The sequence below is a fragment of the Gopherus flavomarginatus genome, chromosome 18, assembly GCF_025201925.1.
Source record: "Gopherus flavomarginatus isolate rGopFla2 chromosome 18, rGopFla2.mat.asm, whole genome shotgun sequence".
NCBI lineage: Eukaryota > Metazoa > Chordata > Testudines > Testudinidae > Gopherus > Gopherus flavomarginatus.
Window position 1 is genome coordinate 10,266,037 of NC_066634.1, and position 13,972 is coordinate 10,280,008.

The window sequence follows — 13,972 nt, forward strand, 5'->3', positions numbered from 1 at the left end:
GGTCAGTTAGTAAGCTTAGAGAGGATTAATAATGCCCCTCCCCCCCAGAGTCTGGCAGAAAGCAGCACATTAATTAGCTTGATAGCTAAGCTCAAAAGAAGGGATGGGGGAGGGTGTCACACTCATACTCACGCTCCCAGGACAGGCCTGGCAGTGGAGATGTCAGGATCCTTTAAGGTAAGTGTCCCACAGCGCAGCGATGGACGGTGCGATGAAGATCAGTCTCCCTGAGGTGCAATAGAATGTAACACAGCGAACCACTGGCCAGATGGGCCGGGTGAAGGGCATTCACTGGAGGTACAAAGGAGAGTGGGAAAGCCACTTCACAGGCATTCAAAGCGGGAAAGGACACAAGCTGGGGGAGTTTAACAGACCTTTTGAGCATACAGGTTATACAGAGCATACAGATCACTGCTGCTCCTACAACATGATAAGTTCTCAAGCAGCATGTTTCTTACTTTGCCCATCTGTCAATTTTGATGATTATTGATGGAAATATTTTGCCATTGGGTTGTGTGTTTACACAGAAATTGACATTTACCAACAAATACACAATTCTTCCAAGCCTGCCTAGTCTGCAGTTGATGGGTTTAGAGGGACACATTCACTCTTCCAGGTCCCCATTCCAGGCCTGTGCTCTCCAGGTTGTCAACTTCCCACACTGCTGGGATCCTTCCCTCATCTCCCCCCAAACCACTGCCCCACCCCCACTTCTGGGGTCCCCTCCCTACACTGTCTAACTCCACTGCTGGCAGGATCCCTTCCTGTTCCTTTCATTTCCTGCCTCCACTCTGGGCAAAAGCTCTGCACTCTTCACACACCAGAAGTTGAACCCAGGCCACCTGGGTGAAAACCAGGAATCCTGACCACTAGCCCATATGGGACTATTCTTGCATCTGACAAAGTGGGTATTCACCCACGACAGCTCATGCTCCAATACGTCTGTTAGTCTAGAAGGTGCCACCAGATTCTTGGCTGCTATTATTACTACAACTCAGGCCTTGGCTACACTGGAGAGTTACAGTGCAGGTGGTGGCTTTACAGCGCTGCAACTTACACCCCGTCCACACTGGCAAGGCACATACAGCGCTGTATCTCCCTGGCTACAGTGCTGCATGTGCTCCACCTCGACGAGAGGAATAAAGAGAACAGAGCTGGTGATGCAGCGCTGGGGTGCCAGTGTAAACAGTGATTAATCTTACTACGCTGTCACTGACCTCCGGAACCTTCCCATAATGCTTTTAAGTAGAGATAACGCTCTTTGTTTTGGTGTGATGCCTCTGTTTGTTTTGTTGTGAGCTCAAGGCTCCCGAAGCTGCTTATCTAAAAACCAAACACAGTTACTGTTTGCAGTGAATGAGCAGAGGCAGGGGGATCCCTTTGGAACACCCACAGCTGGTGTTGGCTTGAGGAGAGAAGCAGCCGGGTGGGCACGGGGGAGGGGGGATCTGTTTTGGATCAGCAGCTTATCTGGTCTGTGAGGAAAAGAACAAAGGCGGCTATTTGCATTTAGTGAATGAGAGAGGGGTGGGGGAGGAGGCTTGAACTTGCCAGGCAGGGAGCTGACACAGTGTCAGCTCCAAAAATCCACTCGCTCTGTCTCCCCCACGCTCCGTGTCACACTCCACCCCACCCTCCTCTTTTGAAAAGCACATTGCAGCCACTTGAATGCTGGGATAGCTGCCCATAATGCACCACTCCCAACAGCGCTGCAAATGTGGCCATGACAGAGTGCTGGTAGCTGTCAGTGTGTCCACACTGCAGCGCTTTCCCTAAACAGCTGTAGGAAGACAGCTTTAACTCCCAGCGCTGGACAGCTGCAAGTGTAGCCAAACCCTCTCTAAGCCGACCCCTTATGAGAACAGCAGGGACTAGCATGACTAGATGTCCCGATTTTTGGGTCTTTTTCTTATATAGGTGCCTATTAACCCCACCCCCATCCCAATTTTTCACATTTGCTGTCGGATCACCCTAGCAGGGGTTGCACACAGGGCTGCATTAACCTTCAGGTGCTGAGGTTTCCCTCTCTCCATTCCCAGAGCCTGTGATCAGGAAACAGACATCAGGGCTCCCAGGTGCTGCACAGACCATGACTGAGATCAGACCCCATATTATGCAAGGTGCTTTATAAACCCTGGGCAACGCTGAGACACCCAGGAGGTTCCCCTCAATTTCCCTGAGCCTCTGCTGCCCAACTTCTTCTGAATCCCTCTGGCTCACCCCCCCCGCCCACAAAAAAACCCCACCTTTCCAAACAGTCCTTCTTTCCTTGCCCCCTGATTCTGGTTTCACACCCTGGGACCATCTCCTCTCTTTGTCTCTCCCCCCAGGTGAAGCAGAAATGGAGGCAACTTCAGCCACTGGAGTCAGCCTCAGCGAGCACTGCAGCCGGCCCCGGGGGAGGGGGGGTGTTTGCAGACACAGGAAGGGAGCAGCGGGTGCTGGGAAGAAGGCGGCAGGAGAACAAAGCTCAGAGACCCAACATGGGGAAATTCCAGGGGGCGGGGCTCTGACACATCCCAGGTGCGGACAGCTCCTGGGGGCGGGACTCTGGCTCAGCTCGGGGGCAGGGCAGCTCCTCGGGGCGGGGCTCCAGCAGAGAGCAGGGGCGGGGCAGCTCCTGGGGGCGGGGCTCCAGTACAGAGCGGGGGCGGAGCAGCTCCTGGGGGCGGGGCTCTGGCACAGCCCATGGGCAGGGCAGCTCCTGGGGGCGGGGCTCTGGCACAGCCCATGGGCAGGGCAGCTCCTGGGGGCGGGGCTCCAGCACAGAGCGGGGGCGGAGCAGCTCCTGGGGGCGGGGCTCTGGCTCAGCCCATGGGCAGGGCAGCTCCTGGGGGCGGGGCTCTGGCTCATTGTGACGCGGGGCCCGGGCTGAACAGCTGCTTCCTGGTTCCCCTTGGTGTGGCTGGCGGGGGCGGGAGGGGAGAAGCCGGAGCTGCAGGCGGGGGAAGGGCGGTGGGACATTGTGACCCGGAGCCCCCGGGGAATGAGAGGCGCTGGGGGGCAGGAAAGTGACTCTGCCCCAGGGAGCCTGGGAGAAGCCTTGAAGGCGCCTCGGCCCCAGTGGAGCTGCAGGAGGATCCCCCCCGCCCGCCCCGCTGGGATGGGGGGGGCCGGGGCCCGGCCGTCGTGTGCGGGGGAGGGGCGGACCCCGGGCCAGGCGGGGGGGGCGGGGTATTAAATCCCTCCCCATAGCAATGTGCTGCTCCCGGGCACTGCGCATGCCCAGTAACAGCCGCTGAAGCCGCTGTCCTTCCCCCTGCCTGGACCAGCCGTAACGTTCCGCCGGGCGCTGGGGGCGGGGCTAGAGCGGGGCGGGGAAGTAACAGGGAGCGTGGGAGGGGCGGGCGCAGAGCAGGAAATTGATGGGCGGGGGGGTCAGGCAGCTGGAGGCAGGGTTCGTGGGGGGCTAAAGGGCACAATCCGGGCTGGGGGGAGGAGCAGGAGTTGAGCTCAGGGGGAGGCGCTGGCAGAGCCCCCCCCTTTGGTGTGAGGGCGGAGGTGTCGAGGGGGGAGGAGAAGCCGGAGTTGCAGGGGGGGAGGTCACTGGGGTGGGGGTGTAGATCTGTCTCTGTGCAGCCAGGACATTCCCGGGGTGGGAGGGAGGTGAGTTAACTGGATCCTGTCCCTGTTTTTGCCACTTCCTCCCACACACACATTCTCTCAAGATTTCCCCTTTTCTCTCTCATTATCACACGTGGCTATAAAATCCAGGGAGATTCTCCTCCCCCCGCCCCAATGATCAGCTCTCTAATTGCCTCTGATTTTCCCTTTTCTCTCCATACTTCTCAAAGGTCAATTTAAAATCTCTCCGATGGGGGGTGGATTTTCCCACCCATTTTATCTGCAGCGATTTGTCCTTGTTTGGGTGGGAAATTGTTGCCCTGGGTCATTCCCCAGAACATGGCTCCCACTGGAGTGGGATGGGATGAGGTTCCCGTTCTCTGCCAGGGCAGGGAAGGGAAGGGAGGAGCACATCCCCCATGGAGACTGCCCAGACCCCATTTCCCAATTCCCCTGCGGCCCCCTTCCATTGTCCAGGGAGTCTTCCAGCTCCCCCCCCCGCCCTTAAATCAGCTCCTCAAAGGGCTCTGAGCTGCTCACGTGAATGGTTGCCCCGTGGCCGGGGGGGACCATCACATTCTGTTTATGTATTGGACAGTCATATAAAATCCAGTCCAACAGTCCCCCTTTTCCACTAGTTATTTAATAGCAACATCAAATCCCCTCCGATCTTGGTGGTTTTCTCTCATGTTATCAAATGTCGTTTGTGACAGGGTTCTCTCTGCGTGTGTCAAAGATTGATATAAAATACCCCAAACATTTGCCCCACTTCTCTCTAGTTGTTTTATTTCTAATTGAATATGATGGGTTGTTTCCCAATGTGCTAAGATGCAGCCGCCTCTGGGGTGGATCCATGGTGGCCATTATTTGCTAGTGACAGCCCGTGGATCTTTCTTGCCCTCCAGGCCTTCCATTCTCCTGTTAAAGAAGCACTCCCCAGGCTCCCTCTGCCTGTGTGACTGGCCAGCAGGAGGTGGTGTTAACTTTCTAGCCACTTCTCACACTCTGTGAGGTAACACTTGCAGGGGCAGGGAGGGTGTCTGTGTGGGGAGATTGCAGCTGAAGGGGCATTGTGGTAGGGGGGAGGCCTCTGGGTGGCTGGGCAGGGGGTACCCTAGTCAGGTTGGTGGGTTGTGGAGGTTTGGGGTTTTCGGGGGTGGTGGTTCTGATGTGCCCATCCCTGAGGCTATGGGTCCTGGAGGTGGGTATCGCTGGGGGCCTGGTGGCTGCAGAACAGTGGGGGTGGGTGTCTCTTGGGGAGGCGGGACAGAGGGTTAGAGGGAGCCTGGTTCTGTGCCAGGGGCTCTGTCTGTGCTTCCCCCGCTGGTTCCTGGTTTTGTTGCCATGCCCAGTGCACAGAGCTGGGGGAGGGGATCCCTGGCACTAGGTGAGGGCATGCCAGGGAAGCAGAATGATGGGTCGCACTGTAAAGCATCAGGGGGTCACACTGGGCAGAGGAGGGGGTCCCAGGCAAATGTCAGGGTAGATCGTTCTGGAGGGTGGGGAAGTTCCTAGGCAGGCAGTGAGGGACTGAGTTCCCAGTGGGGGGGGGTCCCTTGAGGGGGTCCCTGGCTGCTGGGGGCTCTTGGTTGGGGGGAACACTTTGGGATTCCCAACCTGGCAATCATGGTGTGGTGGGGGTTCTCTGGCTGGTGGGGCTTTGAGGGGTATCTGGGGTCCCTGGCCAGGGACTCTGGGGGCTGCGTCCCAGGGAATATCTGATGGGATCCTGGCTGGGGGGTGTCTGGGGCCCCTGGCTGGGGGGTCTGGGCTCTGGGTACTAGGGGGTGTCTGGGGGCTGCTGCTAACCATGATCCTTCTCTCTGGTCAACTTGTACCAGAGTCCTGGCTCCTAGTCACCAGGTCACCAAGTCTATTCCCCAGTCACGTGCCCTGTCACTGTGATAACTTTCTGTCCACTTAGCAAACACTGTTAGTGTGAATTCACAGAATTTACTTTTCTCCTCTTTTGAAAACTGCAGGAACTTTCGGTTCCGTTTGGAAAATTTTTGCCCCCAGTCCTTGTCCTAGATCTGCGGGGGTGAGGGAGGTGGGAAGGGAGTCAGCACTGCCACACGATGGTCTTTTCCACAGCGTTCTGAACTCATTCTTTCTGAAATCCCGTGTCATTGAGACCGTTGTTAATCCAGAGTCACTGTATGGAAAGACAAGGAGTGATTCCAGATGGACAGTGGGTCAAATGAGATCAGCCATTCTCCCTGTGAGGAGGGGCTCCCATTAGCTGCTCTCCCCAGAGAGCTAAAGGAGGGAAGCTGCTCATACACTCCGTCCCTCTCTGCTCAGGATATTGGGGTTCAGCTTCCTGGGTCAGATGCTGCAGCCTCCATTGTGATCTGGGAGACCAGGCTTGGCAGCTGCTGCTCCCCCAGTGGGGCTCTGTGCTGGAAAGTGACCTTAATTAAAGCTTCTTCTCTGCCCGGCCCAGGGGATGACTTTCTGCAGCTGGTCCTAGCCCCCTAGGGCAGTCCTGGGCCCTGTTACTACTAAATTCTGAGCCAGAGTCTCCAGGTAACTGAAAGACCTCAGGGAATGTCCTAGGGTCTGGCAAGAAAGTGACTCTGCACAAACACCACCACCTCATTTCTCCTCCCATTAGCGGTTGCCAGGAGGAAATCCAGCCATGGGAGAGCAAAGCCCCCAGGAATGGGACTGTCCCAGCCAGAGGGGCAGGGAGAGAGGATAGGGGAAGGAGAGACTGAAAGGGGCAGTGGGAGAAATGAATGTGGGGGAGAGATTTCCAGCTCTCTAGTCCACCCAGACACATGTATTGCTGCATCCTGGGGCAGAACCACTTTCCAGTGAACAAAACAAGGATCAGACAGAGCAAAAGCCAGTTCCTGACTCCATATTCCCCCTGCTGGGGTGTGGCTGCCGTGGGGTCAGTGTCTGAGGGAATCCCCCACAGTGACTCCTTTGGTTCTGCTCTTTTCTAGCCTTGTGTTCAGAGAAGGGGTGAGGGGAGAGAGAAGGGAGGTTAAAAATGTGTCTGTGGACTTAGCCTGGCAGGAGGGGCCAGGTCTAAATTGTAATAAACAGATTGAGCATTTCCCAGCATGACAGAATCTAGGGTGTCTGTCTGCAGGGAAAGGGCCTGGGGGAATTGTGATGTGAAATTAACTAAAACCGGTTCTGAAACGCCCACAACTGCCCTTCTCCCCCAGACAGGCTGCAGAATGTTTTGCTCCAGCTCATCCCAGCCTGGCGTGGGACAGGGAAGAGAAATGGCTGCAGTGGAGTCAGTCCAGGTAGAGATTATCGGGGGGTTGCTGGTGGGTTCCTGCTGGAGGAAAGGGAGAGCAAATACACCAGAGGTGGGAAGGTTTGCAGAGTCTGGTTTGGAGGTTGGAGCGGAGCAGGAAATTAACAGCGTGGGGAAAGGAGGAGGCCAGGGTGTGGCAGACCTGCTGGGAGTTATTTACTAAGTGGCCTAGATTCTAGGAACAGACCCAGGAGGTTTGGAGGTGGAAATGCCCTAATTTGTGAAGAGAGAAAATAACCCACCTACATGGAGCTAGTCAAACTGACCAGACTCCTAGTGCTGGAGCCTGACCTCATTAACCATCAGCTGCTGTGAGATATAAAGGGGACACCCATGAGTCAGGCTTATTGGAGCTGCCTCTCCCTTCATATCCCACTCCTCACAATGAGGAGGGTGTTGGGCATCCTACCAGCGAGCTCTCCCTGGACCCTGCTAGGGGCTCCATCTCCTGTATCAGTCAGTGGCTAGTAGGGGGGTGATGGATATGCTGGGAGAGATAAGGGGCTCTCTCTTCATCCCCTCACCCTGGCATTTGCTGGATACTCTGAGCCAGGTCGAGGTGGGACTCTCCTGACTATGATCCACCCAGAGCTTCCATTTGATTCACTCTTCTCTGCCACAAATAGTGGGGCTGTGAGTGGGGCAGCAAGTCCTTAGTGTTGGACTCTTACTCTTTCAGGGGCTGGTGACCTTCAAGGAGATGGCTATGTATTTCACCAGGGAAGAGTGGGCTCTGCTGGACCCCACTCAGAGAGCCCTCTACTGGGATGTCATGCAGGAGAACTATGAGACTGTGACCTCGCTGGGTAAGGGTTCCTGTCCCTTCTGTTCTTGGAAGGGGAAATGAAGAGTGAAGGTTTACGCCACCCCCACAATGCCATCTGTACCCTGTCCTGTTTCAGCATCACCCCAATAGGCCAGTGACACACATAATACCAGAGACCCTCCTCTGCTGCAGAACACTTTGGGAACAGAGCACAGGAGCCGTATTGCACAGTGTCAAATATCTCCTGTTTGCTCAAGTGAAACTGGGGGTTAGGTCTGGCATAACTGTCCCATACCCCTAATCATTTTTGTTGCCCTTTTCTGAACCTTTTCCAATTCCAATATTTCTATTTTTGAGATGGGGTGACATGTGCATGCAGTATTCAAGATGTGGGTGTATCATGGATTTATTTGCTGTTTTTACAAATATGATCTATGAGATATTCTGTCATATCTATCACTTTCTTAATTATTTCCTACATTGTTCACTTTTTTTCACTGCTGCTGCACATTGAGTGGATGTTTTCAGAGAACTATCCACAGTGACTCCAAGATCACTCTCTTGAGTGGAAACAACTAATTTAGACCCCATCATTTTGTACGTATAGTTGGGATTGTGTTTTCCAATGGGCTGCACTATGTGCTATCCTGTCATCTAGTACTGCTAAGATCCTGGATTCAGTAATATCCCTGCCCTTCCTGTTCCCTTTCTCCACCGAACCCCGCCAGCCCATGCTTCCTGTTCCCAGCTTCCCCAGGATTCTCGCACTGTCTCTGAACCTCTCTGTCAGCAAGAAGCAGTGCCAGGGACACTTGCCCTCTGTCTGGAGTCTTCGATTTCTGGGACATGGATTTACTTTCTCTGTGTTGTAAGAGGCTCTGTCATAATGAGTGTCTGTGATGTTACCCAGAGTACAATCTGGACTGTTAAATAGCTGTACCTCAGTCCTCCAGCATGGGGTGCCTTTTCCACTGTTTTCCCGCGAGAACAGCCCCTCTTGGCCAATTAACACACAGTCTCCAGCATGTAACTCACTCCCAGCTACACAGTATTGAGTGCTGCTAGACAGCCACTCATGAATTACACCTCAGGAGAAAACCAGCAAATTCTCAAGTGCCCAACTTTCCCCCAGAAATGTGCATCTTGCACTGTCCAGCACGCTACTGAACGACCCAAGCTCATATGAAGTCTGTCATTTCATCAGCGGAAAATGACATGCACCAGCTTGTTATCCCAAACAGAGTTTCCAACACACTTCAATCCACACATACTGGTTAGATGAACAATAAACCAAGCTTGTTAACTACCAAAAACTAAAACTAGGCCCAGTCCATGAAAGGGGCACTCCCAGGAGAGACTGTACAAAGGCTGGAACATGAAACACCTTTGTAAACCTGAGACAGCTGCCTTGGGGACAATGACAGGGAGAATCCCCCAAAGTGACTCCTTTGTTTCTGCTCTTCTCTGGCCTCCGATTGTTCCTTCCAACGTGGAGTACTTTGCACTTGTCTCTACTGAATTTGATCCTATTTACTTCAGATCATTTCTCCCGTTTGTCCAGATCATTTTGAATTTTAATCCAATCCTCCAAAGCACTTACAACCCCTCCCAGCTTGGTGTTGTCCGCAAACTTGATACGTGTAAGAGAGAAACTGTTACTGGGAGGGTTTCCCCATGTGTCAGAGGGTTACACCCTGGTGGGAGGGGGCTAGGCCTGTACTGGAATAAGGTCACTCTGTGCTTCACAGTGTGCTAGAACCTAGAATGTGCATTAGCAGGGGAAAAGCTGGGGGGAATCGGCTTGTGGAATGGACAAAAGCCTAGTCTGAATTCTCACACCTTGCCCTTTTCACCCCGGCAGGCCAGAGAATAACATCCATGTTTCGCTGCAGATCATCTCGTCCTCCCAGGGGCAAGGAAATGGCTGCAATGGAGCTGGCTCAGGTAAGAGATTATCAGGGTGGCGGGCTCTGCTTGGAGGTTGAGGAGCAGTAAGTGCATAAGAGGGTGGGAATTGCTAGAGGTGGTGGGAAGCAGGAAATATCTCGGGTGGAGAAAGGGAGGGGACAGCATGTGACAAACCTGCTGAGACTTGTGTAGTGTAGGGCGTGATGGGTTGTCACCCCCAGGAGGCAGTTTGTGGAGCTACTGGGAACTGCTGTGTCCTCTAACCCTCACGCTGGGCTAGCCCTTCTCACACTGCTTTGCTGGAGATTTCGCCAGCCTCTCCAGGGCCTGTTATCACCCAACACAACAGCAGGTGGCGCCATGCAGCCAACTAAGCTACCTGAGTGCGTTACCTAAGCCACTCAAGGACAGATAGAAGACAAGAGCCAATTTCCCACTCCCCAACCTTGCACACTTGCTGTAGTATAAATCCAGAATGATACCATCTTATAGTGCACAGGGATCTCTATAATACAAGCTCATTAATGTAGTTCCCCTTCCCCTCGATATGGGACAGATGTGCACAACAAGCTGAGATTTTCCCCAGACACTTCACTCAAAATACGCTGGTTAAGATAAAGCATCAAACAAGTTTATTAACTGCAGAAAGATAGATTAAGTGATTATAAGTGATAACAAACAGATCAAAGCAGATTATTAGCAAATAACCAAAACTCAGACTAAGCCTAACATACTAGATGGATAGAATTTGAATTAGCAATTTCTCACCCTGACTGATGGTACAAGCAGTCCCCCAAGTTTCCATACACAAGCTAGAAATCTCTTGATCATGGGAGCAGCACTTCCCCACATCCGTTTTTGTTTCTCAGGTGTTTCCAGAAGTTCTCTTGTGTGGAGAATGAGGCCAAGAGATGATGTCACACCCCACCTTATGTAGCTTTTCCATATGGTAGGGAACCTTTTGTTCCAAACTCAGTTCCTAGTCCAGTTTGTGGAAAAATACAGGTACTAAAATGGAGTTTAGTGTCATGTGGTCTGGTCACAGGCCCTGCTGAGTCATAGTAGCCATGACTCATAGGCTGGCTGAAACATTCACAGGAAGGCTAAGCTCTTCCACAGTCCATTGTCTTTGTTGAGCCATCAGCACTGTCTGGCTTCTTCATTGTTGTACCTGAAAGGCTCATTGTGGGTGTTACCCAGAGTAAGCACATTTGAAATACAGATACAGAGTCAATATCCATAACTTCAGATACGAACATGATATGTGCACACAAATATGATTAATCATATTCAGCAAATCAGAACTTTTCTAGTGACACCACATCATGATGCATCTTCTACAAAATAGATCATAATTATGTCCTAATCATATTATAATCATACCACTATGATGAATATGGGGGTGTAGTGTCAGATAGGTCCTAATTTCAAGGCACAGGAGTTGGGAATGGAACTTCCCCTCTTTGTGGAACAGGAAATAACCCTCCAGCCAGGGCTGGGACAACTTCCCTAGACTCTCAGCGATGGAGCCTGAATCTACTGACATTTCATTAATTACCACCAACCCCAATCTTTGTGGCAACTGTAAACTTTATCAGTGATGATTTTGTACTCTCTTCTAAGTCATGGATAAGAATGTTAAATAGCACAGGGCCAAGAACCAATCCCTGCAGGAACCTGCTAGAAAGAAATCCACTCGATCATGGTTCCCCATTTACTATCAGAGTTTTTAATCTATTTAATGTATGCCGTGTTTATTTTGTATCACTTCTAGTTTTTTTAGTAAAAATATTGTGCTAATCAAGTCATGTCCCTTACGGAAGTTTAGGTATATTACATCAATACTATTAGCTGCAACCAAACTTTTGATCTCATCCAATAAGGATATCCCGTTAGTTTGATAGGCTCTATTTTCTCTAAACCTTTGTTAATGGGCACTACAATTCTGACCTTCTAACTTCTATTCTTTATGATTGACTTCCCCCTTTCTTCCATATATTTTATTTGGAGAGTGCTTGGATTCCTACCAGGGAGCCACTATCAGGGTCCAGAGACAGCCCCATCTCCTATATTAAGCTCTAGCTAGTAGCTATGTGATAAATGTGAAGACCCTGCTTCTGTCTGTCAGATGGAGACACAAAGGTTCTCTCTTTCTACCCTCTGATGCCTCCTGGCTGCTGTAAGCAAGGTGGGGTGGGACTCTGTTAACATGTGCCTCCCGGAGCTTCCATTTCCCTGGTGCTGCTGTTCCGTGAATAGTGGGGTTGTGAGTGGGTCAGCAGGTACTGAGTATTGGACTCCTGCTCTTTCAGGGGCCGGTGACCTTCGAGGAGGTGGCTGTGTATTTCTCCAGGGAAGAGGGGACTCTGCTGGACCCCACTCAGAGAGCCCTCTACAGAGATGTCATGCAGGGGAACTATGAGACTGTGACCTCGCTGGGTAAGGATTCCTGTCCCTTCTGTTCTTGGAAGGGGAAATGAAGAGTGAAGGTTTATGCCACCCCCACAATGCCATCTGTACCCTGTCCTGTTTCAGCATCACCCCAATAGGCCAGTAACATACATACTACCAGAGACCCTCCTCTGCTGCAGAACACTTTGGGAACAGAGCACAGGAGCAGCATCACACAATGTCAAATATCTCCTCTTTACTCAAGTAAAACTGGGGTTAGGTCCAGCATAATGAACAGAAGCTTCCTACCCCCAGCCTTCTCTCAAACCCTGAGCCTTCTCTACCCAAACCAGAATGTGCTTGGGGTGTAACAAGCAGGCGGCTGGAGTCAGAGCTGCCAGTCCAGGGTTACTTATCATACAGACACTCAGTGCGTCCTTGAACGCTGGCTGGGAGTATCCAGACAGGGGAGCTCCAGCAGCAGAACACTGAATCTCACCCAGGATTACAGATGACACAACTCCTCGCCGATCTGGATTGCACCCCAGCATGTGAAAATGGCCTAGGTTGGTAGTGACATTTCTTGAGACATGGAGAGTCTTGCTCCCATATCACCAGGTGTAATAAAAATAACAGGAAAGGCCAAATATGGAAAACTGATTCTTCAGCTTGCTTTTGACCTGCATCATATTTTGCAGTATATTCCAAATAAGGAAATTAATGTGCAACGTATGTGTCATTGTTTGTGGTTTTAAGCTGTAAAAGGCTTGTGTGATTTTTAGCTCAGGAACAGTATTCCAATAGCTGTCGCCCCCTGCGTGCTTGTAACCAAGAAAAGAGCCTCAGGCTGAGCTGATTCAAATATTAATCCTGTGGTCGTTTTCCACAACAGCCTCAATAGGTCCCTGTGATGGAATGTAAGGCTACATCTAGACTACCCACCGTATCGGCGGGTTAAAATCGATTGCTCGGGGATCGATGTATGGCGTCTCATCTAGACGCCATATATCGATCCCCGAGCGTGCTTATATCGATTCCGGAACAACACCAACCCCAACGGAGTTGCTAATTTGACAGGGGGAGCCGCGGACATCGATCCCGCGCGGTGAGGATGGGTGAGTAATCCGATCTTAAATATTCGACTTCAGTTACGTTATTCACGTAGCTGAATTTGCGTATCTAAGATCGATTTCCCCCCGTAGTGTAGACCAGCCCTTAATGTCTTCACACCTTCCCCCTGCAGGAGAATGGCTGTTTGACCAGCTGTTTGCCTTGCTGTCTCTGAGGAACTGGTCTGTAGGTGTTCCCCAGAACTGTAACTTTTTCAGTAATATCATACTGTAAAATCTCACAATTTTACATACAGTGTTACTACACATTTTAACAGGAGGATAATATTCAGTAGGTTATGCGTTTTCTAATGATACCTCACAAGCCATTTTCCACTAGCAGGGTCTTCTCTGTTCACAGAATTTCTGATAGTTTGATGTCTGCTGGCACTGGATATCACTATTTTGGCATCTCTCTCTCTGTCTCAGTGAGCGCCCGCTGTGGTTGTTGAAAGTCTGTGATGGGATCTATGGGATGCAACTGAACAGTGGGACCCCTGAGCCCTTTGTCCCACCACCTGGGCTCCCTCTCACACATGTGATGCTGAGACAAGCTGTGAATCTCTGGCAGATATTGCACTTACACAGACATCCGTAGGTAGGGACACAGCCAACTGAATTACATGAATGCTTCTGCAGCCACTCATAACACTAATGATAGAAAGTCGCCCCCCCTACAGCTCTGCAGCCTTGCACCCCTGGATCATACCATCTTGCCTTAATCAGAAGCCTGATCAGTGTGAGTTTATTACACAGGGTCCACCCCTCCCTCACTGTGAATAGTACATGAACCAGCCTTGTAATGGAGCTGAGATTTCCCAAGAACTTCAAGCAAAATACACCAGTTTAAGTAGAGCATAAAACAGATTTATTAACTACAGAAAGATGGAGTTTTAAGGATTATAAGTGGTAGGAATAAAAGATCAAAGTAAATTACCATGGAAATTAAAGATA

General features: G+C 51.4%; 2 protein-coding genes across 3 annotated transcripts in view; one reads left to right on the forward strand and one right to left on the reverse strand.

The window, feature by feature from the left end:
* LOC127036604 (zinc finger protein 560-like) overlaps positions 1–13,972 on the forward strand; it is a 984,895-nt gene that overhangs the window by 691,362 nt on the left and 279,561 nt on the right. Inside the window, exons 2-3 of one of the 2 annotated variants that reach the window (XM_050927659.1) lie at positions 4,470–4,576; positions 6,747–6,830. In XM_050927659.1, coding sequence (XP_050783616.1) covers positions 6,759–6,830 — 72 coding nt within the window. In that variant the 5' untranslated portion in view covers positions 4,470–4,576; positions 6,747–6,758. The remainder of the gene's footprint in view (positions 1–4,469; positions 4,577–6,746; positions 6,831–13,972) is intronic. The other variant, XM_050927660.1, reaches the window with a different exon arrangement.
* Positions 1–13,972, reverse strand: part of LOC127036606 (zinc finger protein 7-like) — a 65,298-nt gene that overhangs the window by 33,672 nt on the left and 17,654 nt on the right. The gene's annotated exons all lie outside the window — the stretch shown is intronic.